This window comes from Manis pentadactyla, chromosome 13 (assembly GCF_030020395.1).
Source record: "Manis pentadactyla isolate mManPen7 chromosome 13, mManPen7.hap1, whole genome shotgun sequence".
NCBI classification, from domain to species: domain Eukaryota; kingdom Metazoa; phylum Chordata; class Mammalia; order Pholidota; family Manidae; genus Manis; species Manis pentadactyla.
The window spans coordinates 31669346-31684439 of record NC_080031.1 but is presented as its reverse complement, the minus strand read 5'-3'; the positions used below and the strand labels follow the sequence as shown (position 1 = coordinate 31684439).

The 15094-nt window shown below is 37.1% G+C and overlaps 1 protein-coding gene across 6 annotated transcripts in view; it reads left to right on the top strand.

The window, feature by feature from the left end:
* Window positions 1–15094, top strand: part of LOC118921137 (caspase-12-like) — a 38743-nt gene that overhangs the window by 9722 nt on the left and 13927 nt on the right. For 2 of the 6 annotated variants that reach the window (XM_036902756.2, XM_036902752.2), the window contains 3 exons: window positions 1769–1878; window positions 2256–2373; window positions 2972–5533. In XM_036902756.2, coding sequence (XP_036758651.2) covers window positions 1769–1878; window positions 2256–2354 — 209 coding nt within the window. In that variant the 3' untranslated portion in view covers window positions 2355–2373; window positions 2972–5533. Of the gene's footprint in view, window positions 1–1768; window positions 1879–2255; window positions 2374–2971; window positions 5534–14353; window positions 14389–15094 lie in introns of those variants that run through there. The other 4 variants (XR_005028214.2, XR_005028213.2, XR_005028215.2 and 1 more) reach the window with 3 other exon arrangements.

Here is a 15094-nt window from a genome sequence, read left to right as displayed (position 1 = left end):
GGCACACAACTAAACCAGACATGGCTTCTGAACATTAAGAAGTGTATAGTCAGGCCAGAGAGCCAGAAATTCATTGTGGAGAACGTATATACAACATAACAAATAAATAATGATTGTCAAGTGTGATAAGTGCTTTTAGGAAAAATTTGTGCTCAATTTGAAAGATGAACTTAATCACATCAAGGGTAAGAAAGAAGTATCCCAGACAGATAAAGCAGTGTACATGGAGGACCTGAGAAAGAAAGGGGTTCAGAAAACAGGGCCAGTGTGGATGGAGCACAGAACCAGGGGTGAGTACCAAGAGGGAGATGGGAGAGGTAGGCAGGAGCCACATAATTTGAGGCCTTGTATAGTCGGGAAGGATTTGGTCTTTTATACTAAAATGTTTTATTACTAATATTGCTTTATATTAATAGAAATAGGAAATTTTGGTAAAATTTAAAAATGAAATAAGACTTTCATTTTTAAATGATCACTCTGGGGATTCTGTGGGGAATGGCTTACAGTGGAGCAAGAGCAGATACAGGGAGACAGGTTAAAATGCTATTGCAATATTATAAGTCATGGGTGATCATTATGGTCTTGAGATGAGTTAAGTTGCTTAATCCATGAAATAACTAGTATGCACAATTAATATGACCTGATGATTAAGTGGATATGGCAGATGAACAGGAGGGATGACAGAGGTGACTCAACTTTGCAAGTGGATGATTGTTATGCATTCATTAAAATGGAAATCCTGCAAGAAAGTTCAAGATGCCTTTGCTATATTTCAAGATGAAGAGTAAAGAGTACATAGCTGTATATTTCACAGGAGAGGTCTGCATTAGAATTTTGGGAGATGTTTGCCTAAGGATGATATTTAATATTCTAAAAATGGTTGAAATTATCTAGGAACAGAGAACAGAGTAAGAGATCCTGAAGCTGAGTTTTGAAGAACTCCAGAATTCAAGATCAGATAGAAGTGTTAGTGAGTTAGACTGAGAAGGTGTTGTTAGAGAATAAGAAAGATAACTAGGAACATGTGTTGTCAGTTACCAAAAAAAAGTCTGTTGGAGTTACCAACAGTTTTGAATGAGAATGAGAGATCAGATGAAGGTGAGGACCAATAAATGACCATTAGATCTAATGACCTGGACATTATGGATGGCCTTGGAGAAGCCATTTGGTGAAGTTGGTGAGGGAGGGTGAAGCCAGACAGGAGTAAGCAGGCTAGGAGGAAATGAAAATGGTGAGTAGAGACTAATTCAAGAAATTTAATTATGAAAAGGATGGAGAAATGGGTAGGTAGCTACAGATAAAGTGACAATTAGGAGAATATTAGCTTTTTTTAATGACAGGAGAGATTTGATAACATTACAATGGTAAAGAGAAGTAGTAATTCAAAAGATGCTCACAATAAAACAGTAAGTATTAGACTAAGTAACAGTATGGATGAAAAGAATGGACACCCAGAGTCAAGGAATGTCAAAAGCTGGATAATTCTTTTCTATTGTGTAGCAAGGGCTAAAAGGACTTATGTTTTTTTCTCCCACTTGCAATCTTAGGTGTCATAACTTTGGCCCTGCTTACTAAGCAAGTCAAGCAGATTTATGATGAGTTTTTTCTGGGTCCTCTATGGAAAACCTGAGATCTCAACTTTATTCAGATTTGGCAACCATCTCTCTTCCAAAGCACTGAAATCAAACTTTGTCCAAAAGCTATGGCTCTAATCTTCCACACTTATATAAAGGCCATTCCCCAATATCTTAATACCTTTCGTTTACAGATAATGTTTCTTGGAGACTTGACACAGATGGCTCTCTCTTTATTTCCCAACTAATCTACTACTTCAAAGAATATTCTTGGTGTTATCATTTGGAGGAGATTTTTCGAAAGGTAGGAATCTTATCTTTTCAATGCCCCAGTAAATTTTGTAGAACCATTTGCAAACCTTTTTCAAGAATCCTAAAGCTGTGAAGTTATTCTGATGCTCCTTCCTGTACTCCCTGTTTAATTTAAAGAGGAAGTTTTTTGGTGTACTATCTAGAACGATGTGAGTTTCTTTGATTCTGATAAGCTTGCGTATTCAGGGAACACTTTTGAGAGTACTATTTTATTTGTATATGCACTATATCTAAGGAAAATCTAAAAATTTCTTTTGTTTATGCTATCTGGACACAGCATTGATAGACACTATACATTTTCTCACTCCTGAGAAAGAAGTCCAGATTTCCCTTTTTAAAAATCTCTAAAGGCTTTCTTTACTACTTTAGGTTCAACGTTCGTTTGAAATCCCAAAAGTATTGACCCAGATGCCCACGATTGAAAGAGTGTCCATGACACGCTATTTCTACCTCTTCCCTGGGAATTAAAACTCAAGAAGCATCTCAGGTAAATAAATCCAAGAAGTGGATGTGGGTGCTGCCGGCTTAGAGTCTACCTGACGGCTAGATAGAATGGAGAAAAATGACACAGGACAGTTGCCCAGGAGTCACTGATGCTCATCTTATCTGCCTTTTCTTAATGGTTCTTGGTGAAACCCTGTTTTTGTTTTACTTTGACCATAGTATAATGATTGTGTAAGAAATGATAAGTCCAGTGGTGGCCAGCTAGAAAACCCTTCAGTCCTCATTTCTTTCAAGCACCTACTCAGTGAGTGGAAAATACTTAGTTCTGATCCATGCACAAAACAAAATAATTGGATGTGTTATGGACGGCACAGCAGCTGGTGTTTGGTTTGCTCCCCAGGAAGTCAGTTTTGCTGAGTCACATCCCTTGTCTGTTTGTGATAAGCCTGCCTGTTGCACAGTGTCAACTGACTACAGCTGGATCTATGCTCAGGCAGTTAAGCCCTACTGCAGATCTACCCATTCAGGGATGACAGACCCACAGCCCTTCTGTGAAGATGTGTGACAGTAGAGATTAGCTCTTTGTATACCTTACCTCCAATAGCCCAGTTACTCATGTTCTCTTTTCTTAACTTTTCCAGGAAAATAGAGGAATTATGGTTATTATATTATGAATATACTATTTTAGGTCACATTTTGTGCAAGAATATTTTCATGTCAAACTTCCCAACTGCTCACTCTCCACAAATACCAGGCTAAAGTCACTCTCATACTGTTGCTGAGGTAATGTTTAACTAATTCTTTTAAATTTATAGCTTTCTCATTTTAACATAAAGGAGAGTCATGCTCATTGGAAAACAAATTTTATGTGTAGAAACATGTGAAAAACAACTAAAGAAGAAATAAAGCTTCTTAAGGTTTTTGCAACTCTATTCATAGTAAACTCAATTTTATAAAGTTCATGAATTTTGTATAATCACTTTTGTGTCTTTCCTTTTGTTATTTTGTCATAACCATTACTAACAGCAATAAAACAGGCCCTAAATATGATTTTTGATTTTTTTAATATTCCATCAGGCATGTATAATATGTATTATTTAAACCCTTACCTTACTTTTAGATGCTGCTTTCAATATTTGTCTCCTACACAATATGATGATGAATATTTTCATCTAGTTAAAAGTTTATTTTCTTGGAATGTATTACTAAATGCACAATTCCTATATGAAAGTATAAATATTTTTATACTTTTTATTGTCAAAATTTTGTCAAATCATATACATACAAGAAATCTGAGATAATCACTGGCAGAAAAACAAAGAGAAGTGTCTTTTTCATATTGTTGCCAGTTTAATAGATGAAGAAGTCAGTTTCACTGACATATTTTTTGTTACTATCATTGGCTTTTTAAACATCTTTATTAGCTAGTTTTTTAAATTTTCTTACTTTTTTGAATGAGACTGCTTTTCCTCCATAGTTTCCAACTGATTATTGCCATCAGTGTTAAGTGAATGTGAATTATTAATTCATGTCATTTTTCTATTTTGTTTCAAGTTCTGTGTGTTTTTCTTGTCAACTTGTACAAATACTTTCTCCATAATAACATTAGCTCATGGTCATATGTTAGCAAGAATTTTTTTAGTTAGTTGTTTGATGTTAAATTTTGTGTATGATAATATGTGATATGTAAAACATTCAAATTTCCACTAATGGAATCCATTTATATTACTTTCTGTGTTTGTTTCAAGAAATTTTTAAATTTAGATATGTATTCTACCTACAATTTCTTATAGTTGTTCTTAGGATTCTTTTTATCCTCTAAACTATATGTAAACTATATGCTGTGAACTATGGGATATTATTACTGAGGATATTATTGATATTTATTCAATGGATTACCAAAGATACACTTCTTGAATCATGCCTCATTTTCTTACTAATTATAAAGTTGTCTTTAATATTAATTTAGACTGTTCTCTGAGCTATTTGTTTTGGGAGAATAAAATAAAGATACTAGGCTTTTCTATCTACATTAGGAAATCTTTGACTACAAAGGATTAAAATCCACTCAAACTGGCTTCAAAACAAAACAAAACAGTAGTCTTCACGCAAGTATATACTAGATATTCTGATATTCCTTTGCGTGGGAAAAAAAATAGCCAAGTCTCTGAAAATCTGGTGTAGAAAATAGGAAGTCAGGAAATCATTCTCTGTAATTAGTGTCTCCAACACTGAATTTGAGTCCTTCTTTTAAATCCTGCATTTATAAAATTCTAATTGTGCCATTTAAAATAAATTAGTTAGTGTCTCTGACAGCTGTTTCCAGGTAAGAAGTGAATACGCTCACACTTGACCCATGGAGAGCAGGGTATGTTATGTGTACAAAGTGCCTCCCTAGAGCACTGCCTACCTCATGGTGGGCAGTTATTTATGGTAGAAGTCATTACATGCACTGGTGCATCTTTCAAGACTATGCCCCATCACACTGTGAATCACTATTATTTTATAGTCTACACTAGTCCTCCTTTGTTCACACTTGCCTTAGTTAGTCTTGTATTCTACATGCTTTTGGGTGAAATTTAGAATGATGTTACAACTTTCTGGACAATTAAAATGGGGTTTCAATGAGATTTAAATATGTGCATTTGATTACCTAAAACATGTTTTAGGTAATCATTAACCCACATATTTTTTTTTAATCTTTAAATGAAGGTTTATAGTTTTCTCTGTAGAACCTCCTCAAATTTTTGGATAAGAGTATTCCTAGGCAGATTCTATTTTCTCACTTTTCTGATTGAGACCTCTTTTCCTCCATCATTTCCAACTGATTATTGCCATCAGTGTTAAGAAAATGATAGGCAGTATTGATTCTCAAATATATGTGAACAAGTCAGCAAACTTACTGAACATTCATTTATCTAGAGAATTTTTCACTTAGTTTTTCTTTTGAAAATTCTGCATATAAAACTTTATCAGTGGAAAAATAAGAAATTTATCTCCTCCTTGCATAATTCACAGCTCTTATCTCAAAACTTCATGAAGTTTTATATTTATCATGTACCTCTAGGTAAAATAGAAAATTCGGTGATAGTGAGCATTCTCAGTCATTATTTTAATGAAAATAACTCCAGGATTTCACATTTGATATAATATTTCTTGTTAATTTATGCTAGACTTTCTTGATAATAAAATGTATATTGACATTGGTGTTTTTCAAATGTTTTTTGTCTGCCTTCCAGGGATAAATGTTACCTGGGTCCTTATGTAGAATAGAAGAAATAGAAAGTATGATCTTTCTATTTGAACTACTTATATGAATATATTAATAAGTGTCCTGATATTAAGCAATGATTATATTCTTGGGATGAAATCTTTGTTATAGAGATATTTCATTTACTCTCCACTTGAAATATTATTGCCAATATTTAATTTAGAACTCCCATATTTATATGTATAGATAGGATTCTCATTTGATTTATTTCTAACTTTATCATAGGATGTTTTTAATTGTTTTTCATTGAGCTATGAGTGGTATTTTTATGAGCCTGAAATATCTGAAACTTTTTTTCCCCTAAATTCACTTGTAAGGTACCCAAAAACATATATAAAGACCAGTCTGAATTTATTCCTTAGTAATAACTTAAAATTATCAAGTGTTGTAAAGTTAAAAAAAATTACCCAATATATATCTACATGTGCCTATTCATTATTTTAATTTTCAATCAGTAGATGAAGGCCAATTAGTACAAGTATTAAAAAAAACTTTTGTTTTAATCTTGAGCACATTAAGATTATGTAAAAAGACCCTATTAGAATTGAAAGTTATAAAGACGAAAGTTAAAATGACATCACGTCTTCTGCGGATGGTTTGTGTCCCTCTCCTCCAACTTGCAGTCTTTCTCCCTGCCCCACCCGCATGTACAGACCCACAGATATCTTTAGAAACATAGCATGTAGGCTCACCTATGACCTGTATTTTTTTTAACAATTGTCCAGGATTAAAGTGAATAACAGCAATGTGAAGCATCAGTAATATAAACCACATAAGCTTAGATGTCTGGGGGAAGGCATCTAGGTCTGGGGGTGTCCCTGTGGTGTCCTCACCCCATGCTGTCCTTTCTGTCATGCTTCAGTGAGTGCCTTATATTTCAAAGGTCACTTTTTGGTTTAAGAGGGCTGCTGGAGCTACAGCCTTCACTATGATTAAAAGTGCAACACTCCGGTCTGCAAGAGAGAGGAGGCAAAGCAGCACCTGCCTCTTCCCTTTCAGAGCACAGTTCCTTTCTATGAGCCATTGCCCATGACTTGGTCACTAAACGAATCACAGCAGCAATGGAAGCTGAGACAGGAAGTATTTATTGCATGGTTCCACTTGCCGAGCTAAGCAAACTGGGGCTTCTATTAGGAAAGGGGGGAAAAAAAGACACTGGGTCTCAACTGCTTGCCTCTTCCACATTTAACGGCTGCCTAACATTCTGTCTAATGGGTGTATTAGAGTGTATTTTGCTAATGTAAGTAATTTCCAAGTTCATTCTCTGTAAATATGTCTTAGGTTTCTCTCTGATAATATTATTGGAATAACCTCAGAACTAAAAGGACAGAGTCAAAAGCATTAAAATTTAAATTTTCTATGTGGGGTTTTTTTTGTTTGAGAAATATTGTCCAAGTGTACACTCTCCATTAACTGAATGTGATATAGTTCATTTTCCTATATTTTCACCAACACGACACATAAAACAATATTGTTAATCTGTCAGGCCAAAAACAAAGGTACTTTATTTTTATTTCTTTTCTTTAAAAATGGGTTAAGTATCCTTTCTGTGTTTACTGGTCACTGTATATGACAAGTTAAATGTTAGCTGGTGCCTCTTTTATTTATTTATTTATTTATTTATATCAAAGTATAGTTGATATAGAGTATTATATTGGCCTCAAGAGTACAATACAGTGATTCAACAGTTACCCACATTATTAAATCCTCTCCCCAACTCGTGTAATTACTATCTGTCAACCTAGGAAGATGGTACAGAATCATTGACTATACTTTCTATGCTGTACTCTCATCCCCATGACTAATTCACATTATGATTGAGATTTTGTGCCTCTTTATCCCCTTTACCATTTCATCTCCCACCTCAATCCCTTCCGCATGGTAAGCAGAGTTGGTGTCTCTTGCCCAGAGGTTCCACATAGAGTTGCCTTAAATGTATAGGACTTGCCTCCTGGGCTACCTCTCTGGCTTCAGCCTCTGCCAGGGCTGCTACTCTTACCTGACAAGCACGTTCTCACGTTACAGTTTGCTGACCACACTGCCTGGAGCAGTCCCCCTCTCATCCTTATGTCTACATGATTTGCTACTGCCTTTCTTTGGGCCTCCACTAAATTAGCACCTTATCACTGAGGTTTTCCTGCCCCACTCTAAATAAAACAGCGTGCACTGCCCAGCCGCTGACACTCCCTGCATCTTCACCCTGCTTAATTATTTTTTTCCAAGCACGGTTCACCTTATGACACACTACACAATTATTTGTTTACTATTTATATGTGCATCTCATCCCATGAGAATATAAGCTCTATGAGGGCTGTGACTTTATTTTGTTATGGTATTCACAGAGCTTACAACAGTGCCTGGCACAGAACAGACACTCAATTTTTGGCTAGATGAATGGACCCATCTAGAAAACATTATACTGTAGAGCTATAGAGATAGAATATGTAATATATTTTTCAAATGACTTTGCTATTCAAACATTTTTATTCACTACAAAACTTTGATTTTGTTAGTTGAGGATTTTTTTTTTCTATTTTATCAAGCCTACTCCATTTTTTTCTAGATTCTTCTTTGAGAACATCTATTATGAATGTTTGACAGATAATACACAGTGAAAAAGATAGATATGTTCACTATATATATGATTTAACCTTAGATTCCTAAAACAGATTGCTGTCATCTGAATGTCAGCGTCCCCTCAACATTCATATGCTGAAACCCTAAGGCCCAACGTGAAGATATCAGAAGGTGAGGCCTTAGGGAGGTGTTTGGGTTTAGGTCACGGGACTGGGACCCTCATGAATGGGATCAGTGCCCTATGAAAGAGGATCCATAGAGACATGTGGCCCCTTGCCCCACGTGAGGAGGCTCCAGGGAGAAGTCTGTGAGGCCCTCACCTGGCCATGCTGGCACCTTTCAAACTTCCAGCCCCCAGAACTGTGAGCAACGAGTCTCTGCTGTTTGTAAGCAACCCTTGCTGTGATATTTTGTTGTAACAGCCCAAATGGACTAAAACATGTGCATCCATCTCTCCTCCTCTTTCCAGAGCCATTGTGTTGATTGCTGGCATTTCCATCCACATGCTTGGCTTTGCCAGGCACCTAGCTTTGCAAGTTAATTCCTTCTTCTTTTACTCTCTCTGCACCAAATCAATCACCAAAGTACCAATGCTGCTTCCTAACTTCCAAATCCATTCTGTTCTCCCCATACCCACTCCCACCAGTCCAGGTCAAACCACCTTTCTCTCTCATCTGAAACAGTGTAGAGACTCATCCTTGGTCAACCTAAACCCGTGTGTCTTCCCCGATACATGACTAGACCACCACCAGAGAGGCTGCTCCACAGTGCACATCAGCCCTCAGTGAACTAGCTCCCTACCCTTCTCAGAACAAAATACAAGCACATTCTCAAAGCCTACAAACTGTACTCTGTCCTTACACCCTTTAACTTCTCCTCCTCTATTTTGAAGCCCAGCTATACTGAACTACTTGTAATTTTCTACGTTACGCTCTATGTACCTCGATAAGCTCTATAAGCCTTTCTGTGTACTAATCTTGCTTCCCTAGAATGATCACATTCTGCACTCCCTAAAAGATGGGGCACTTTTAGCTGTTTAATCCCTGATTATTACTCATAATAATAACAACAGTAACAAAAATAAGAACAACAGTGGCCACACAAGCAAACATGAGAAAACATATTCATTTTGAATGTTCGTGTTAATGCCAGGAGCTTCACATGACATTCAACAAGAATTCTCTCATTGAAGATTCAGCCCAGACACCAGCTTCTACTGGAAATTTTCCTTTATAATTTTCCTCCAAATGCTGGTACTCCTCCAACAGTTTTTACATGTTCTTGAGAGGCAGTATTTATCAGACTGGGTCTATGCAGGAAAAAAGATACCACTCTATATAGAAAAAGAGATGAAACTTGATGTAGAGGTTTTCTTAACTGGTGTTCAAACGCTAAAAAAGAAAAACAAGAAATATTGAGAAAACCTTGAGGTGATATCAGTAGGAAGCATCAACCAATCAATCCTAGGCTAAGGGACACGAAAACAAGTAGTTAAGGATATGAGAACCTAAATGTTGGCAGGGGAAGCCTGCAAAACTAGGACTCAGGCCTCTGAGGAAGGGGCCCAGGGGAGCAGGTGTTGGTATTTTAAAGTCCGATCTTGGGAGTCCCTGGAGGTTCTAGTCTTCTGAAGAAAGGCCTCCCCCAACTGCCGTGATTCTCCCAGGGGTGTGCTGAGGCTGGCTTCATGGTGCTGGGAAAAGCCCAGGTAGGAAACCCACCCCCACATCTGGAGCAAAGGATCATTGCTCGCCCAATGCTGATAGGAATCGAGAAGTGAGTAGGTCCCTGTCTTGCCTTTGTTTTCTTACCTCCTTCTTGGTGGCAGAACCTAGAGGGGGGCTAGCTGACTGGAGAAAAATATAGTTTGCCGAATTCCAGCCCCAAAATCAGAGAAGAGAGTATGGAAGGGTGAATTTGAAACTTGCAAATGACAGAGTAATGCTGGAACAGTACCCTACAATGTCCCTAGTTTGTCAACTTACTTCTGCTCTTCTTTTCCTAGTGCTACAGTAATATTACCACACATACGCACACACACATGCACACACACACACACACACACACACTCAGGTTGTTTGTACCTCTGTTATTCATGCTTCAGTCAGAGAAGGAGAACCACTTGGAAGCTGATTAAATGGCCTGAGTGAAGTTGATGCTTCTGTGTCTATGGCTGGAGGCTGAACACGTGATTGAAGATGGGTTTGAAGTAAAGGAAGCAAGACAAGCTGAAACCTGTGGGATTAGATGGAAGCCAAGATAACGGTCATCCGTCTCTCACTGTTTCCAAGCCTCTAGCCTCAGAGGTGGAAGTGAAGATAAACATCTGGAGCTAAACATTCCTCTTACATAAAAGTTGCAAAAGCTGAAGGTGAAAAGCTGGCTAGACCTAGAGGAGTTGTGGGCTGGATGTTTTCCCAAGTTAAGCAGGTGAATCACAACATACCTGAGTTGCAAAGTGGTTCTTGTCCTTCACTGACCTTCTGTGTTCAAGAAGAACATAGCTATTGCTTCATTTCCATCTTCATAATCTCATGAGAAATATATCTTGTGGCTGAAGCTAACCTGGAACTTTACAGGGAAGGAAATTCTGAGAAACCTCATCCCAGCTTAGCTAAATTGACATAATTAAAAACATGACTTCATATAGATGCTTATAATATTGATTCTCATTGAGTCTCTCTTTCCATTTACATTCTTTTCATAAATGATATCATTCAATTAAATAATATTTAATTATCATCTTTATGTTGAGACATTCTCATTGTATATGCTTGATATATTTGTCTTCCATGTTTCACATTAATAAATAACTAATCACCAACTGGATATCTCCCTTTGAGCATAATTCCAAAATTGAATTTACATTCATTACTCCCCAGCCTCCACTCCTCAATTTACTTCTCTTCCATTTTTCCCACATGTTCTTAGTAAGTGATGTATATATATATAATATATATATATATATATAAGGAAACTCAGGAATTTTCCTTGATATCCATCTCTCCTGCAAACTTGACTTACATTTGGTCACCTAGATCTGCTGATTCCCCTTCAATTTCATCCATTTCTCGACATCCCTACTTTCAGTCTGGACTGAGACACCATCATATCTCATCTGAACTACCTCAGGTGTTTCTTAATGTCATTAAAACATGCAAATTCTCCTTTTTATCAGGGGAAATATTGGAAAGTAGAAAGACTAGATTTTGTGATATATGACACTAATCAAATTAGATGGCTCAGCTAATGGCATTCTGTAATGGACACTTTCCATACTGTTATAACTACTGAATTCTGCTCTAGAAGACAAGAAAACAAACAGGATGGATGGAATTCATAAATGTTAAGCACAGATAGTAATATGCTAGTAATAAAATATCATAATAAGCATATGAAATATAAGTACAACTTAGTGGATAGGTTTAGTACATGTAATGAATAAGAAATAACTTGGCAGACATAGGCTGAATTTCAAATGATTTGGTAACTATAGATAGTAAGTTAGTCATATGTAAGATATGCCAGAGATAGAATGAGCAGAAAATGTAACGGAACAAAATGATGTTCCTTGAAAAAAAAGCGGAGGAAAGACACGCATATGATCATGCCACCTTGAGACAAGAACTTTTTCACATCTGAAATGGCCACCACCTGCTGTCATTCATTATGGTTCCATTCTGATCCTGCATACATGCTCTGTCCTAGAAATGCAAAGGCTGCTCAACAAGCCAAGTGGCAGGCACTCTCGCATCAGGTACAGCCCCCCTGTAACGCTCTGGTAGAGAAAGTGTGTGTGTCATTAGCGCAAGACATTTTCCTCTGAGGAGCCCCCTTTTCCTGAACTCAGCTCTGGTCCTTATCACCAAACCGTCAGCTGGGAGGGCTGACGCAGCACAAGAGGAAGCAGGACCCGGAAAGCCCTTTACCCTGCTTGCATCCCTCTGAGGGAGTTAACTTACCCCATTCTGTTCTTCTTGCTTTCTGCTCAGTGTTTTAATTTAATAAGCCATAGTATTTGGTCATTTTAATTTAGTCTGAAAGCATATTTGTTCTGTGACATCTGGGATGACCTTTTGGTCAGTGCACTTGAATGGTACCACTGCATCCAGGTGATTTTCCACATGACAAATTCTCAGTTAATGTAGCAGCCTCTTGTCTTGGAAGAAGATGTGGGAAGGAAGCAAATGCTTCTCAACACAATAATGCCAAGGCTAGTATTTTTCAAGTGAGGCCAAAAGTCAAATTAATAAGATAAATTTACATTCCTTAATGAGACTAGACTATGTATTTTTCTGGAGAAAATTTAATACACTTGGACCTGGTGTTCCCGGTTCCCCCTCTGCCCCCCACACCCTGATGTGAGAGAAGGCAGACTCACCTCTCACCTCCCACCGCCTTGCTTTGGGAGGCATTTACACCTTTTCTGACTCAGAACAACTCGACCCTCTACTGGAATTTAGTGTATCTTTGACCTGATACAATTCTCAGGAAGAAATACCCTCATTTTCTAATACCTTTAGAACTGGGAAAGGAGGATATTGATGGTTTTTTATCTGAAAAAAACTGTAGAAGAATTGTTCCCTGAGCATGAGAAACCAGGAGAACAATTTTCCTGATCTTTCTTCATTAGGCAGCTCATGATATCTTCACAGGCTAGCAAGTGACAGGAAGGAGAGAGCCTGCTAAACTCAATGCATCTTAAAGTTTATGTCACTGTTTCTGCATCCTCCCCACTCCCGTTTCGGCTCCTTGTTCATTCTTCAAACAACAGTCTGAGTGATCTTCGACTAAAACACAAAATCCTTAACAAGCCTCCTGGCCTCTCTAACTTCTCTTTACACCATTTGTGTTCTCTGAACCACACTTGGCCAAACTATTTCTCACCTCGGAGCCTCACACTCGCATGTGGTTTGCTCTGCTTGAAATGATATTCCTTTCACTGGCTATGGGGTTGACTTGATTGCCTCTTTCAACCATCATCTTAAGAGGTACTTAAGAGTCTCACTGAGACTTCTCTGACCCCCAATATAAACTAGATGTCCTCTGTATTTATTTGCATAAAATGTTTTCTTCTCGTTTAATGCATTTGTCAAAATTTGTATGATATGTTTTCCAGTGTATGTTTGTTTAATGGATGTCTTCTAATTCTGTAAGCTCCATTAGGGTCAGGACCTTGCCTATTTTATTCCCATATGCACAGCACCTACCAGAATATATGAAATAGAATTGGTGCTCAGAAATATTTATGAGATGGGGAAAATCTTCAGTTAAGATATATGTTTCCCAAAAGTAAGCGGATTTACCAGTGCTGGATATACTGGAGATTAGGCTAAATAGGAAGGAAATAAAGTCACTTATACATAAGAATTTTAAGTACCCTTATAACTCAAATTCAAAGTGTTTCATTTTCACACCAAGACACAAGAAGCACAGCCTTAGATGCTTGATTCTTTTAAGAGTCTTAACTGTTAATAAGGACTCCTAGAATATTAAAGAGCTGTGGTTTGAGAGATTTATTCCACCTCTGGTCCATTCTATTCGAACACAAGAAAATCTTAACAATGAGATTTGTCTACTCCAGAAAGAATTTCCAAAGCAAAGCTCAAAACATTAATTTCCATTCAAATCACTAGATGAACCTTCAGTTCAACCTTGTACTGGCAGGGAGATATCCTGAAATAACATGTAGAAGCTTTCCTAACTCTTGACTTACACAATAATTTCATATAAGCTATGCCTGTCTTCAGGGGTATGTAAAACTTGCCATCTTGAAGATGGCAGCTATAATGTTACCTCATGAGAAACTTAGAACTATTGTCAAGTTCTGATTCTTTGAGTATAGTGGAACCAGTTATAATGATTTTAATTTCATCATATTGCACCTGGCTTCAGAAATAGAACAAATCAATCCATGACCCTAGATCACAACCCATTATTCCCAAGGTGAAAAACGTCTCTTGCAAAAACTAGTGCTGTTTGTATCATTTAAGCACATCTTTTTGTTAAACTCAAAGCTAATAAAGTGATACCACGCATATTTAAAACTTTTAGGTTTAGTTTATCAGCTATGACAGAGTATAGATCTACCTAAGTATAAATTAAGGTAAGGCACCTTGATTACTGTTGGGATTTGTGTATGACAGTTAATTACATTCTTCTCCCTTCCCTTTAGTTCTGAACCAACTAAGAAGAGCACACAGTATTCGGGTACACAGAAATTTTTTTAAATAGCTGTTTTGTTACTGATAAAATTGGTGTCCTAAAAGGATTTTGAATAATTTTAGCCTGAAAGTCAGGTACACTCCCATAACAACAGCACAGACCCTGCTTTGGTAAATTTATTTTGTGGAAGAGAAGAGATTGTGTGCTTTCTAAGGACATGCCAATCCAAAAAAGCAGCAAGGAAGAGGCCAGACTGAGTATTCTAATCCCACAAATTAAATAAATTGCTTTGCTTCTCATTGTAAGAGGTAACTAGCAAGATGGAAAGAAGGTTTAAAATTCTATTGTGTTACTCCTTCCTGATTGGTGGAACATATTTTTTGTAGGCTAAGAGTGAAATTCAAAAGAAGGAGACCATGGTCCCAGTTAACAACTTTCTTGCTTTTCCTAGCTATCTCTAACTCTTTTACAGTTTACAGTTTAAACAACTGTTTCTATTACAAGCTTCCCTGACCGCATAGTTATTTAGCCACATGAGCCTAAACCTTTCTACTTCTGAAGCTGCTAATTTTCTGCCCAGGTACATGCCCAAAAAGCTTCAGCTGGTTGACTTTTATTAGTCAAAACAAATATAACCAAAGGAAAACATTCTCACTTGAGGAAGATACAATGTAGAACTTAAACGGAAGTTTTTGTTCTGTTTCCTTTCCCCCTTCAGCTGTGTTGAGTTTAACAAACGCTTACTACTGTA